Genomic DNA, 14218 nt, shown 5'->3' with positions numbered 1-14218 from the left:
ACATTTAAGCAAAATAATATGAACTGTCCCTTTAAGTGGAGCACAGAAAAGTTGACGTAATTTTTCTAACTGCGTAGAGCTGGACCGGAAGGAAGTGGGTGTTAGCTGACTGACGTTAGCAAGCTAGAGTTACAAAGTCGGCTGTGGGTTCTATGGTAAAAATAATTATTTTTTTAATGGAAAGCCTATTATAATCGTAATAGTAACGTTTTGTAGAGAAATGTACTTTAACATTCAGTGTCACGTTATGTCTATCGTTTGCCAGATAACATAATAAAGGAATAATAATTAAGGATAATTTAGTTAATGCTAACTAGCTCAGTAGCTGAGATAGCTAACCTCAAATTACTGCTTATTATCGACTGAAGACACGGTTCAATGAAAAAGCTGCGAACCATCGTTCAAACATATTATTTCTTATTGTTAGAGCTTTGTAAAAGAACAGCAACCTCGTATCAAATGTGAGTCTTGATAATTTCCTCTGCCCCCTTTCAGCTTTGTCAAAAACTCTTAAGGTAACTCGTACAAAATTATTTCGAGATCCTGAAAATATAACTACACACTATATCGTTTGAAAGACTCCAGGGCATAGACAGTGTGTTTTCATCCATCCGTATTTCGAGTACACCTGTATAATTCAACAAAGAACATACTCAACGTGTAATCGTGTAAACACTTTGTGATACAGACTCACTTGTTGGTTGCTGTCAAATTGCAGTGTAATTCACGTAGGATGGTGATACTGTAAACTATTCTATACGAACAATTTGTTGATCTTACGAAGCAATAATCTAGTACCATATAGCCAAATTTCTCTAATTTGTGAAGTTCCATTGTTGTCCAGAAATGAGTAAAAATGAGAAATACCCGTTCCTTTATAACAATGATGTCAAAGCCTTTCTTGCACCAACAGACAGCTTTGAAACTTGGGCTTAGTACGGAGTGCCACAGATTGACTAGAGAAGTCAGAATTTGTTTAGAGATGAACTAACGCATTGTTGGATGGGTTGAAAAATACAGAATAATCAAACTTTTAATCTAACTAAATTACCACTCAAATCATATGCAAGCCCTGATTCAGTTGTCAATTCATGTTTTATGTTATTCTATTCCAGGAAGAGATGTCAGGAGAGAGTGTGGTGAGCTCGGCAGTGCCAGCAGCTACAACCCGGACTACATCCTTTAAGGGTTCCAGCCCCAGCTCGAAATATGTGAAGTTAAATGTGGGTGGGGCACTGTACTACACTACAATGCAGACACTAACCAAACAGGACACAATGCTCAAAGCCATGTTCAGTGGCAGGATGGAGGTCCTCACAGACAGTGAAGGTGAGCTGTTGATGACAATGGAAAATGCAATTATATAAAGGGTTTATCTCAGCCTTCCATTGGTTGAGATGTATTAGTAACTAATGTTTCACCATTTATATCCATAGGTTGGATATTAATTGATCGCTGTGGCAAACATTTTGGAACAATTCTTAACTACCTTAGAGATGGAGCTGTACCGCTTCCAGAGAGCCGACGGGAAACTGAGGAACTGCTCGCTGAGGCCAAGTATTATCTTGTACAAGGCCTGGCTGATGAATGTACAGCTGCCTTGCAGGTACTATTACCACAGTGGGAAGTTAAGTAGACAGGGAAATAAATTGATACCTAATCTGTCATTATGATGTCAGAAGTGTTGTGCCTGTGCTACTCTGTTCCACCAGGGGGCATACTTCCTCTTATTATATACCAAGTGTTGCAGTTTAGCAATGGAACATTTTATAATGGATTTTTTTTTCTGCAGAACAAAGAAACTTATGAACCGCTTTGTAAAGTGCCTCTGATGACTTCATCTAAGGAAGAACAGAAGCTTATTGCAACCTCAAACAAGGTGTTTTTTTGTTTGCTTGTTTGTTTTTTGTTGTCGCTTTGTTAAGGTGCTAAATTTGTAGCATGCCGTAACAAGTAATTTAACACTTAGATTTTTCTTTAAAAATATAAACTTTTGTCTTTGCAGCCCACTGTCAAACTGCTGTATAATAGAAGCAACAACAAATATTCATATACCAGGTGAGTCCTCTTTAACTGAGACCAGGTGTTTCATCATGTTAAAGTTTAAAAAAAATAAATAAATAAATAAAAAAAGAGGGAGAGAGAGAAGGGGTGGCAGCAGCTCAGGTGGTAGAGCAGTACTGGTTTAATTCCCATTCTCTCCTAGCTACTTGTTGAGGCGTTAATGATTATGCATTCTGTAATTCTTTTTTTTTTTTTTTTTTTTTCTTCAGCAATTCTGATGACAACATGCTGAAAAATATTGAGCTCTTTGACAAGCTGTCATTACGGTTTAACGGTCGGGTTCTCTTCATCAAAGATGTGATTGGAGATGAGATCTGTTGTTGGTCATTTTATGGCCAAGGGGCGTAAGATTGCTGAAGTGTGCTGTACCTCCATTGTTTATGCCACAGAAAAGAAGCAGACAAAGGTAAATATGTGTGTAATATTCCCACTCTGAAGATATCTTTGCCTTCTTATAATTTTCAGGCTGCTGTTGCACTAGGTCTGATCTCTTGTGCAACGCTACTTGTCTCGTAGGTTGAGTTCCCTGAGGCACGAATATATGAAGAGACCCTCAACATCCTCTTGTATGAGTCCCATGATGGGAGGGGTCCTGACAATGCCCTGCTGGAGGCCACAGGGGGCGCTGCAGGACGATCTAGTCACCTGGATGAGGACGAAGAGCGAGAACGAATTGAGCGGGTTCGTAGGATTCACATCAAACGGCCCGATGACCGCACACACCACCACCAGTGACCTTCCTCCCTCGCTCCATCAGCCAGTGTCTCTGACCATGGACAGTCTTTGCACTACGCTTGTGCCTTATAACACCCAATGCCTCTCGCACCTAATGTCTCACTCTCATTTTACCAGCTTCTTCCTGGACACAACTATGAGATGAGCCCTACAGTGTGTAGTGTTATAGCGATTTGGTGTGTGTGTTTGTGTCGACTTGACATCTTTGATGTGTGGTTTCACAGGCTGTAGTGTTAAATTCTCTGTTAGTCATGATAACTTGTACCAGTGTTGTCTGCTACCGTGCAGAAGCCCTTAGACATTGATGTTTGCATCGAGCACATCTGCATGTGACCAGAGTTTCACCGGAGTGTGTGTGCAGCAAAAAAAAAAAACTGTCAGTACATGTTTTGTTATTTGAGGTTCTGTGCATTCAGAAGAGCAACGATTATCTAAGCAGCTCAAAAATTAATGTACATAATTTTTGCTCCTCCTTTTGCTGCGGGTCCACTGTAAGGTCATCAGTGGAGTAGTTTAACATAAAGATTCCACATGGTCACCAAGGGTATTTTGTAGCCTGCAGGTAATGGCAATTAAATGTTTTTAAATTTTACAATTTTTTGATACAGTTAAGATATCACACATGGATGCAATATTACATTGTAGTGTTTCTGCCATATTTAGTTTTAACATTTATGCATTTTCCCTTCACTCCACTAAATAATTATTTTCTATGGAGGGAACTTGAGCTGTGCCCTGAAGTGTTAAATGTACGGCGGCGACGGATGCCGAGCTTAAAATGAAGGACTGTAACCAGAGAGCTCCCTGGCATGAAGGGAGTCCTGTCTACAAGCTTTTAACAGAGAGAGAAATTAGACCTGTCCTTCATCACCACATTCATCAGTGAATGTACCGTTTGCACACAATAGGTTGAGTTAAAATATATCTAACAATCATAGTACTTGTAGGTTGTACAGAAGTGAACAGTTACGTATGTTTTATATTTATACATACTTTATCAATTAAATTTCTACAAACATTTGTTTTGTGCTTTTTAGTTCTTATTTTCAAAGAATATAAAAAGTGAAAAAAAGAGAAATCAGAATGGGCAGATCATTTGAAGCAGTTTGAGTTAATTTGATTGTACATTAAAATAGTTTTGTGGATTTAATTGTTTACAGTTGAGTTAGTTTAAACTCGTGTCCAACAGCACAGACCAATCCTTACTTCAACACAATAATAAAAACAGTTACCTGTGGTACAAGTTTATTTGGTACAATAGTACAAATGGTTATTAACTAGTATTTTTAAGTGCTCACCTCCCTTGGAAGTCATCTTTTTTTTAAATAATATTTAAATTTGGTCCATTTAATGAGGCTTTATGACACAAATGAAAAGAAACAGACTTTCTTTTTAAAATGCTAACTTATCTCTAGACAGAGAAATCAAATTAAAATATTAAATGATGATGCAATGATTGTACAAGTATTTATCCACTTTAAAGTGACTCACCTAAATCATTACTGTTGCAGTCAGTTAGTTTACTGTGGACTACTGGTGAAATCAGGATCCTGGCCCAAAACTACACCATGAAGACAGAAGTGCAAAAGAAGCAGCTCCATTAAAACATCACTGAAAAGCATTAATTGGAGATTGGATACAAGCAGATGATCCATGCAGTTCACTCAATGTCCCCTGGAGTACAGTTTAATCCATCATAAAGAAATGGAAGAAATATTGCACATGTAAATATGCCTACAGCAAGCAGATTAATACTAGACTAATGCTAGAAGAGACTAGTTAGCGAGGCCACCACGGCATCTGTGACTGCACTTATGGGGAGCTTTGGGAAGATTTTGTGGCTGAGATGGAAGAGACTGCAACTGTTGGCCAACTTGGGAAGGTGGCAAAAAATAAGCTCCTATCAAATGTCAGCTAGAGTTTGTCAGAAGACATGTGGGAGACTCTGAAGTCAGGCTGAAGAAGGCTCTATGGTCAGTTGAGTCCAGTTTCTGGTCATCAGACTAAAAGCTACACACTGCACATCATCACAAATACACCATCCCGACCTTGAAGTGTGGTGGTGGTAACGTCATGCTGTGGTGTTGTGATGCTTCAACACAACACAACACAACACAACACAACACAACTAAAAATGGAGACGTCCAAACTGCAACTTCGGGATATATATATAATTCTTTTAGAAACAGTAATGTTAATTTTCTGGAGTTGTCGGAGCTGAGAACTTAATGCAACTGAGCATTTGTCTGGACTTGAACGTGGGTTGTTTGATCTGCATGCAACCTGGTAGCACTTGAATAGTTCGGCAAAGAACAATGAGAACAATTGTAGGGTTCAGATGTGCAAAGCTGACAGAGATTAAGCCACACAAGGTAAATCCTACAATTGCTGCCAAAGTTGCTTATCAATCAATCTAATCAATCTAATCAGCAACCTTTTATCTAATATTAATTATAAATTTTGATTATTTTTCTAGAGATTTGTTCTAACTTGGAATAGTGGAATAGTCTTTTTCTAGTGGTCAAAATCAAAAAAGCCAAATTTAATCAACCATGATTCAATGTCATGAAACAATAAAAGTAGGAAACTTCCAAAGGAGATGAATACTTGTAAAAGGCACGGTATGAGTGGATGATGTGTTGCTCATCTGGGGTTTCTAAAGTGCAGCTATTTGTTTTCCAGACACAGTGATCTGCTCCTTATGGGTCTCCTGATAAGAAATGCACAGGCTTCTTATGTGTCTCTTCTGCAGACCCACACATTACCGGGTCCTAGCTCGAGTGGCAACCTGCAATGACAAACAATTTGATTCATGTTCCCTCTGTGTGCAGAGTGACTTTAGATCAGAACATGAACAAGCGCTTCTTTAACACCCATCTCACCACCATGAGATGTCCATTATTGGCTTTGTATACCATGGGCTCCTGCCCAGTGCTGAAGTCCACTGAACCCTCTTTCCCTGGCTGGAATTCAAACTTGATACTAGGAATCAGAGAAAACACACACAAGTGTTTTAGATCAATGTACATATCAAGTCTCTGCATCACCACATATCTGTTTTAGATGCAGACTCACCTCCCTTTAACTACATTGACTGCATTTTGTTTCTTAGCAATAACACTGAGTTTAGTCAAAAACTCAAACAAGTGGTCACACTGAATTACCAGATCCCCCTGAAACAACCACAGAGCAAAATATAATCAGACAAAATGACCTCACAATAAAGATGCCACTTTGTTTTGTGAAGGTTTGATTTGTTCCACCACCTTCTGTTTAGGGTCCTCACATGTTATGTGGAGTATAATCATGCCATCAGTCAAGTTACTGACTGAAATACCTGAAATGAGTAAATTACAGATTGTTTTAACTTGTTAATGTAAAAATATCCATAATGGCAAGTGAAATACTGTATTATCAAATTTGCCCTGACCTTTGAGAGAGGTGTACAGCACTCTTTGTTTGATCTTGGCTTCCTCTATCATATAGGCAGCTGTCTGGGTGAGGATGAACTGTCGTGGCCTTGGCTTGAAACCATTCCTGTCATACTTAATTACCGGCACGCTGTACTGCACACAGAATACAAAACAAGTCAGCTGAGTTAGATGCGGTGCTGTGTTTACACTGGGAGTATGATAACATTTTATTACCTTGATGTGCTCATTGCGAATCATCTGGATGACCCTTATGTTTATGTCCTGTTCATCTTGAAGTAGAAAATGATGTAAAGGTTATTGCTCAACATAAAATAGTATTGTGTGAATGTATCGGATACTTACTGATTCTGGTGTCCACAAACGGTTGGGAGACGCTCTGTGGGTAACTGTCCTTTTTGTCCCTAAACATGGAGCTGGTAACAAGCTTCTGCTGAAGCTGAAGGGTCAAATAAAGGCGTGAAATTATACCGCTGATCACTACAAAACCTGCAGATGATGATCCAGCTTTATTTCATTTGTTTACATGGACATGGATGGATGCTGCTGTTCAGTAGTTGTTTTAAGTGATGAAGTGTGTTCATGCCTGTGTTACCTGTGCTTTTTTCTGAGGTGTAAGTCCTCTCACATACTTCCGCACCATCAGACGGTAGTGTAGCTTTCGCAGGATCTCTGATGTCTGACCAGAAGAAAAAGATGCGCAGACTCAAAATAAAATAAATAAAATAAATAATAATAAATTAATTTAATTACCTCTGTGAGCACCGCTGGTGGAGACAGCCATGTGGTTTTATCCAGAACATTCTTTGGCAGATTGCCTTTAAGCCTGTTCAAGTAACTTTGTCTGACAAAGGCCAGGTACTCTGAGTTGTCTGTACTTTTTGCTTGTCCTCTGGTCATGTAACCTTTAATGAATCTGAAAGTTGCAGAATATCATATGAATAACAATGTGACTCACATCTTTAATAGGAGCTATCAATTGATGTTGGTCATCTTCTTTCTTACTTCTTGATTACTTTTACAGCCCAGGCTCTTCTCTCCCTCTCTTTCCTAGCCTGCACCCCTCTCCAACACGTTTCAATCTTAGTCGCTGAGGATGTAAAAGTACAACAGGGATTTTCCTCTCATCACAAAATAACACAGTACATCTTAGTCTACATCGTGCTGTGACGTTTACCAGCTTCTTTTTGTTTTCTGAATTCTCCTTTTGCCTTGTATCCTTTGTATTTGGCCTGGAGCCTTGTTGCTGCAATTTCAGAGCGTGACATTAAATTGCTGTGCAGCTAGTTAGAATTTAACTTTAATCACAGTTGATTTGGACTCACCCAGTTCATGTTTACATCTCTCATAAGCATCCTCTGTGGCATAAAGTGTCCTTGGATGACGGATAAATATTTTGGTACTGAAAACGGAAAAACAGCAGGTTTTGTTACTCCTGGCTAAAACTGCGTTTGCTCTGTTATATTTAGGAAGTGTTGTCCTCACCGCCCCATTTTGTACTCATTTGGCAGGTAGCCCAGATGTTGAACCAGTACTTCCACTCCATCAGCAGGCACTCCTCTCCAGTGAGGCCAGGTGGCAGGGCACAGAGGTTTGTATCTGTGAAATGCAGCAAACAACCCACTCAGCATATTTTAAACGCACTGGAAAGGAACTACTTAAACTGATGTTTTTTAATTGAAAAAACACATATAAGTGTCCAAGCTCCATTTTTTTATCACCTCTTTAAGAAGACTTCATATTTGCGTCTATAAGCGAAACCAGCTCGCCTCACCCTGAGGTGCTCCATCAGACCCAGGTACTTCACCTGGTGTCTGATCAGAGCTTCGTCAAACTGACCTGTGATTGTGTGAAAGGAACAATGAATTACATTTAATTATCTCCAAGGTGTTAACAAAACAGCAGTGTGTATTCTTTGATTAAATAAAGTACCTGGTTGCTTGGACTCATTAGATTTTAGACAGCGAATGTACCAGGCCTCTTTAGCCATGAGGATCTCTGTCAGCTTCAGCAGGCTGCTCTTAAACTGGGTCACCACCTATGCACATAACACAAGGGTCACGATTCCCCAACAGTTTATCAATTAGATATATATGACTTAATGATGATTTATTCTCTGTCACTGCCTAAGAAGAAATCTCCCCTGCAAATCAAATGATACATATAAATCTCTAATTTTCTCTTCTAGATTATGTGAACAAATACATTAATACATTTAGTTTTGTACTGCTGATATAAGTTCTGATTTGTTGGTGAAACAGCTGAAGAAACTCACTGTTTCTGGTCTTCGCCTGCTGTCTGGATCCATTGTGGAGAAGCATTCTCTGACTATGGCATTTTTAGACTGACACATCAGCTATGAGACGGTGGGACAACACACAAATGTGCCACAACAATGATACTTAAACATTTGTTTCCCAAATACCATTTAGTAGCCTTGTATTAGCCTCCTCTCTTAAACAAAATACTTACATCTTTTATGTTTCTATATAAAAGGTCGTTATTTTTGTCCAGAAAACCTGGAATATTACAGAAAATTAGTTTGTCAGTTCAAAGGGGTTAGATGTTTGAGTAACATAGTCTGAGATTGTGATTCCTTTTACCCACAACACAGTAGGTGACTTCCCCGGCATAATGCAAGAGACGGAAGTCTCCCCTCTCCAGCGTCTTCCGTGTCGTTTTGTCAGCCAGTTTGTGCCTGGGGTCAAAGAGGTGGTGAGAGACAGAGGGGTGAGGAGTGAATCCTAATCCATCTCTGTCAGCTCACTGTTGGCTCAGTCACAAGACACCGGTCAGCAGGACTTTAATACATGCACAGTATCATTTAGATTAGTCTTTACGTAATTAAAACAAGAAAAGTACATTCTAAATATTATAAAAGTTTGCCATTGTCTTTTGTCATCACTACAAATAGAAAAGAAAATGTCACATCTCCTCACTGAAATTATTTTGGATTTTTTTGCAGCTTAAATCAACTTACGTCACAAAATGAGGGTGATTTCCCATTTTGTCTTCCAGTCTTTCCAGAAATGTGAGATCTGTGGCTTCGCCTGGCCTGAGACACTCCTCATCCTGCAGAATGTGTATTGATGTTGATCCCACTTTGACATAACAGTCACAGAAGCATTATTTGTTTTATAATCTGATGGCCATGCTTTATGATGTACTTCATCAAGTACACACCAATATTGAAATGATTCCTCTGTGTTTTTCCTCAATTAGATCACAGATGATTTTGTTATTGAAGAACTGCACCGGTTCCCACTAGAGTCAAATTATAAAGAAGATCGCCAACATAAGTCAGTGTAAACACACCCAGCTCACTGATTCATTGTGCGATCCAGGTTTTTGTATACAGGATTACCTCTATATCCTCTGCTTCATATTCTTCCTGCTCAGCTTTGAGTGTCAACTGGATGAAAAGCTGCTGCAGCTTCTCGTTGCAATAGTTTATACAGAACTGCTCAAAACTGAGAGAAAAGGTTAAAAAGGTCAACTTTGCTCTTGCACAAAAATCGTTATCACAGTATCAGCTGTGTAGCAGTAGTAAATCCCAGCAGCCATCAGTTGAGAAAGCTACAAACCATCAAGGTGTATTACCTGTTTACATAGAAAACCTCAAATCCATATATGTCTAAAAGCCCTATTACAGTCTTCTTTGAAGGATCCTGGCAATTAAAAAAAAAGATGAAACACTAAAGACACTACATTGTCATCCTCACTGGCTTTGTTTTGTCATTTGTCACACACCCTTCTTCTCACCTTGTTCTCCATGGACTCATTGATCCTGTTGACCAGCCAGGTGAAGGTCTGTCCATAGATGGCTTTGGCCAGGGCATCTCTGGCATAGATGGCATGGTCAATTGTGAATGGGCTGAGGACCTTAACAGTGAGACATAACGTAGCCATATTTCAAACACTACATGCACAGTGTATACACACAAATAAGGTCAAAGGACATTTTACCACCCTTGCACCTCATCTTTATTGGCTTCAATCTTCCTGTATGTCAGTCCTTCTTGCAGGGTGTAGGCATCAACCCCTAACAGCTTTAAGAAGAAATAACATTAAACAGCTTTCTTGTTTTTGTAACATCTGCAGAGTAATAATGGCTTTTTTCTTACATTTGAGACCCAGCGCAGCTCTGCTTTGTTGTTCAGGAGGGCATGGCCTTTGCTGTCAGAGTCAAACCGAATGTTCCCCAAATGGAGGACGCTTGCAATGATCTCAAACAAGTGCTGCACAGAATAAATATTCTTAAGGTAAAGCCAAACTAGTAGATAAGAGAGAACGTTTAAATCAGAGCCTCAGCAACAGCATGCGACTTACATTAGTGTTAATATCATCAGCGTTGATGACTTGCAGAGCATTTCTAACTGTTTTCCAGTCATTCTTATCATTAATGGAGGACACAATGGCACACTGTCCCTGTCAGAAGTGGTAAACGCAGCAAAGGATTATGGCAGTGTACAATGTTCATATAAATCTAAAACCTGGTCAAGAAGTTCTACATACTTGAGTTAGATAGTTGTAATGCTGGCAGTCTCTCTCCAGGCCCAGCTGCTGCACCAGACTGTCCTCTCCTCCCTCCACTAACTGGTAGAAGATGTGGAAGTTTCTCTCTCCATGATTCTGATGCACAACCCTCGACTTCTCCAGCAGGTAGTTCAGGATATGACCTCCAACAGCATCCCCCTAAGTGAATCATGATCCTAAAGACAGCAGCTATACAACTTGCAAAAAAAGCATAGCCTATAGTCCAGTGGCCAGATTGGAATAATAATAATAATAATAATAATAATAATAATATAAAAAAATTTATATTTATCAAATCACCCCTAAGTAATTAGTGACTTGATTTATGTATTTGTTCATTTGAAGGTTTGTGTTTTTGAACATGGACAGTTGATTAGAAGATTTAATATTTTCCATGAAAGTGCAGTAAACTTTTTTAAACATAGCATTAAAACTATACATTTTATTGTTGAATTGTGTTTATCACTTGTAGTTCATGTATGAATAGTTCATCAAAAATAAGGTGGAAAATCCCACCACAAAAACCATGCAAAGGTTAACAAACCACTGTTTTTTGGTTACATCCCACTTTAAACATAATGTATAATAGTGACTTCTCATCCTCACCTCGCTGTCAAACTCAATATCCATATACTTCCCAAAGCGACTTGAGTTATCATTTTTCAGGGTTTTGGCATTCCCAAAAGCCTGCAGGAGAACACAACCGTCAGATAAAGGTTAGGATAACCTACTTTATGGCATGTCAGTATGGTTATTTAACATTAAGTAAGTGTCAGACCTCAAGGACAGGGTTGGACTTGAGCATTTTGTCCCTGACAGTGTTCAGCAGAGTGGTGCTGGGACAACTGACAGCATAATACTGCAGAATCTTCTTGGAGGCCTCAGTCTTCCCTGCTCCACTCTCACCAGAGATCAGGATGAAGTGATTGTTAAATTCAGTCAGCATAGTGTGGTAGGCGTTGTCTGCTAACGCGTAGCTGTAGGTAAACACATTGTAATATTTGACAAGTGAATCTGTCCCCAAATTGGACCACATTAAGATTTTATAGTTGTAGTCAGGTACAAAGACACTTGCTGTAGATACACCAACATCTTTCCATTACTGATGCAGATTTACACTCACATGTGTGGTGGAAGCTCAAAGAAGTTGACACCCATGTAGAGCTCCATCTGTTTCTTATTGAAGATATCCAGCTCTTTGTAGGGATTGACCGACACTAACAATGTGCCAACGTAGGTCTAAAAGGGTCAAAATGATTAGACATTTATGACAGCTTGGCAGGATAAGACAACCTTATTTATACATAACAATTCAAACACAGAGGTGATCTAACGTGCATGTACATGTACACATATGTATTGATGACAGAGTTTCTAAAGCACTTTCATAGACTCACATAGATGAGATCATTACAGAAGCGTTTCCTGAGGTTGGTGAGGAAGGCTGCCTCTGTGGTTTCATCCAAAAGGACAAAATCCTGGATTCCAACTCGATCTCTGGCTGTCAGAGCACCCTCCATGTCCAGCTGACCCTGTCCAACAAGTTGTACCAGTCAAAACAGTGTTTTTTTTAGTTTTAGTCGTAGCACCACAATCTGCAGATTTCTACAAATCACATTTACACATTCAGTAATATACAACCACAAATTAAAGTTTGTTTTGAGAATTTATGAATTCGATTAATCCTGAACTTCAGAGGAAGCAAACTCATTAGCGATAACAACTGTAACACATTTAGCATACATAACAATGCATTCAGAATTCTCCGTCTTGTGTTTTGACAAATGCGGCTGGATGAATGAATATTGGAATAAATGGCTCCATGGGGGAGGACAGCTGTAAAAAAAAGAACCAGAAAAAGCACAAACATGGTCCCAGTTAGTTCTATTGAAACAAGAGGTCTAAAGGTCCGATGTGTCTTTGAAGAAAAGCTCTGTGATTGTGCAGACAAACAGACAGAAGCTAATGATCACTACACAGCTCACAGGGACCTTGGCCGGCAGCCCATAGTTCACTAGAGCTGACGCACCAACGAAACACAACACACTGTGCAAAAGGACTCTGAGGGCCAAAACAGCGGCACATTTAAGAAGCATAGTGGGAAAAATTCCACCAATCTGTTTTGCATTCTCAGCACCAACACTTGGACCAAAGGTTTTCACAGCTTTTGTTGGTTTTGTATTTTTTTCTCTCTCCTTTGGAAGCAGAAGTCCTTTGATTCTCAACTCTCTATGTAAAAACATTAAAAAAGATAATCCATTGGATCTAATTGACACAAAGCCCTCCGTCCCCACTCCTCCCCAGACTCTATCCTCCGCCTATGGCCCTCCATTCTTCTTAGAAAGGCCAAGTGTTTTTGTCCTGTAAATACCAGGGAGCAGAGACAAAAAAGACATCTTTAAAATGCAGTCTACAATCCATTACACATATTCCCCCTGCATATCCATTCAGTAATTATTCATTAGAAAACATTTAACGTCACAGTGAATTTCACACTAGGCAGTCGAAACACAATAGAGGAGATTTGGCCTATTTTGGGGTGAGGAGTTTGGGAGGGGTTGGCTGTACAGAGGAAGGGTGAAGGTGAAGGAGGGGGAACGAAGGGAGCAGTATTTGTCTGATCTGAGAACCTCTGAAACTAGGCTGTCTTGAGACAACAGTGCAGACTAAATAGTGCAGTAACGGTCTATGCCCCGCTGCTTGCTGTGACACTCATTTAGGGTGCCCTGAGGGCGAACAATAGAGGCTTGTTCTTAGCAATCCTGTGCTGTAATTTGGACTTCATTACTTTGCTCACATGGGGCCCCATGGAAAGATCGAGGAGGCTAGTCAGATGAGTGTTTTTTTCCACCTGTCAGCCCCGCACCCCAATGCTCTCACCCCTTTGCTCAACAATACCCCTCGCCCCCCGTCCCCACCAACAACCCTCGTTCGACCTCCTTCCCATAGCGCCCCCCCTCCCACCCACCCACTTTAAGCCAATGAGACAGGTGAACAATATCATTGAAGGAACCCTTTTTTGGACGTCAGAATCAATCTGGAGATGTGATGGTAGTGGTGCTGGTGTGGGGTATCTGTGACACCCCCTTTCTTCATGGGAACAAACTTCTCTCAGGCAGCACAAGCAGACAATATGCTGGGACAGCGTGACTTAAGAATCTGCCATACAGTATTACATGTAATAACATGAACAGATAAGCTCCTGTCAAGAGGAGGATTAGGGAATTCAGTGGTGACAATAATGCCAATGTTTTAGGTTTTCTTTCAGTGTGCTGACAAAATCTGAAGGTTTGTTGTTTTCCTTTCAGGTTTCTCTTGATGTCCTGCAGGTATTTCTTTCTAACTGAAAGGCTCAAAACTGAATGGATGTTGTCAGTGCAGGAGAACAAAAAAATCTGAGTTGAAGAAAGCACCTGACTGTGGAAAGAATCTCTGTGTTATTTGTAGCTTTA

General features: G+C 39.8%; 2 protein-coding genes across 2 annotated transcripts; one reads left to right on the top strand and one right to left on the bottom strand.

Annotated features, from left to right (window-relative positions):
• The first annotated feature begins 88 nt into the window (after positions 1–88).
• Positions 89–3820, top strand: kctd10 (potassium channel tetramerization domain containing 10). Its single transcript, XM_026344326.1, is given in 8 exon segments — positions 89–155; positions 1116–1329; positions 1437–1606; positions 1793–1879; positions 2006–2058; positions 2274–2403; positions 2405–2470; positions 2581–3820. Coding segments are annotated over 8 exon segments (942 nt in total). The 5' UTR covers positions 89–152; the 3' UTR covers positions 2800–3820.
• Positions 3821–5514: 1694 nt separating this feature from the next.
• myo1ha (myosin IHa) lies at positions 5515–12310 on the bottom strand. Its single transcript, XM_026343427.1, has 31 exons — positions 12164–12310; positions 11890–12005; positions 11545–11743; positions 11373–11453; positions 10746–10925; positions 10560–10658; positions 10355–10468; positions 10208–10279; positions 9993–10112; positions 9831–9898; positions 9595–9700; positions 9414–9494; positions 9211–9302; positions 8834–8928; positions 8703–8749; positions 8506–8586; positions 8163–8268; positions 7952–8069; positions 7716–7829; positions 7556–7632; positions 7408–7476; positions 7236–7320; positions 6984–7146; positions 6826–6909; positions 6576–6669; positions 6447–6502; positions 6230–6365; positions 6066–6136; positions 5875–5972; positions 5682–5781; positions 5515–5587 (listed from the first exon to the last, which is right to left on the bottom strand). The coding sequence occupies exons 1-31, from the start codon at positions 12284–12286 to the stop codon at positions 5561–5563; spliced, it is 3072 nt and encodes a 1023-aa protein (XP_026199212.1). The 5' UTR covers positions 12287–12310; the 3' UTR covers positions 5515–5560.
• Positions 12311–14218: the final 1908 nt, after the last annotated feature.

The sequence above is a fragment of the Anabas testudineus genome, chromosome 9 (genome assembly GCF_900324465.2).
Source record: "Anabas testudineus chromosome 9, fAnaTes1.2, whole genome shotgun sequence".
In the NCBI taxonomy this organism is placed as follows: domain Eukaryota; kingdom Metazoa; phylum Chordata; class Actinopteri; order Anabantiformes; family Anabantidae; genus Anabas; species Anabas testudineus.
This window is presented reverse-complemented; position numbering and strand designations above follow the sequence as displayed.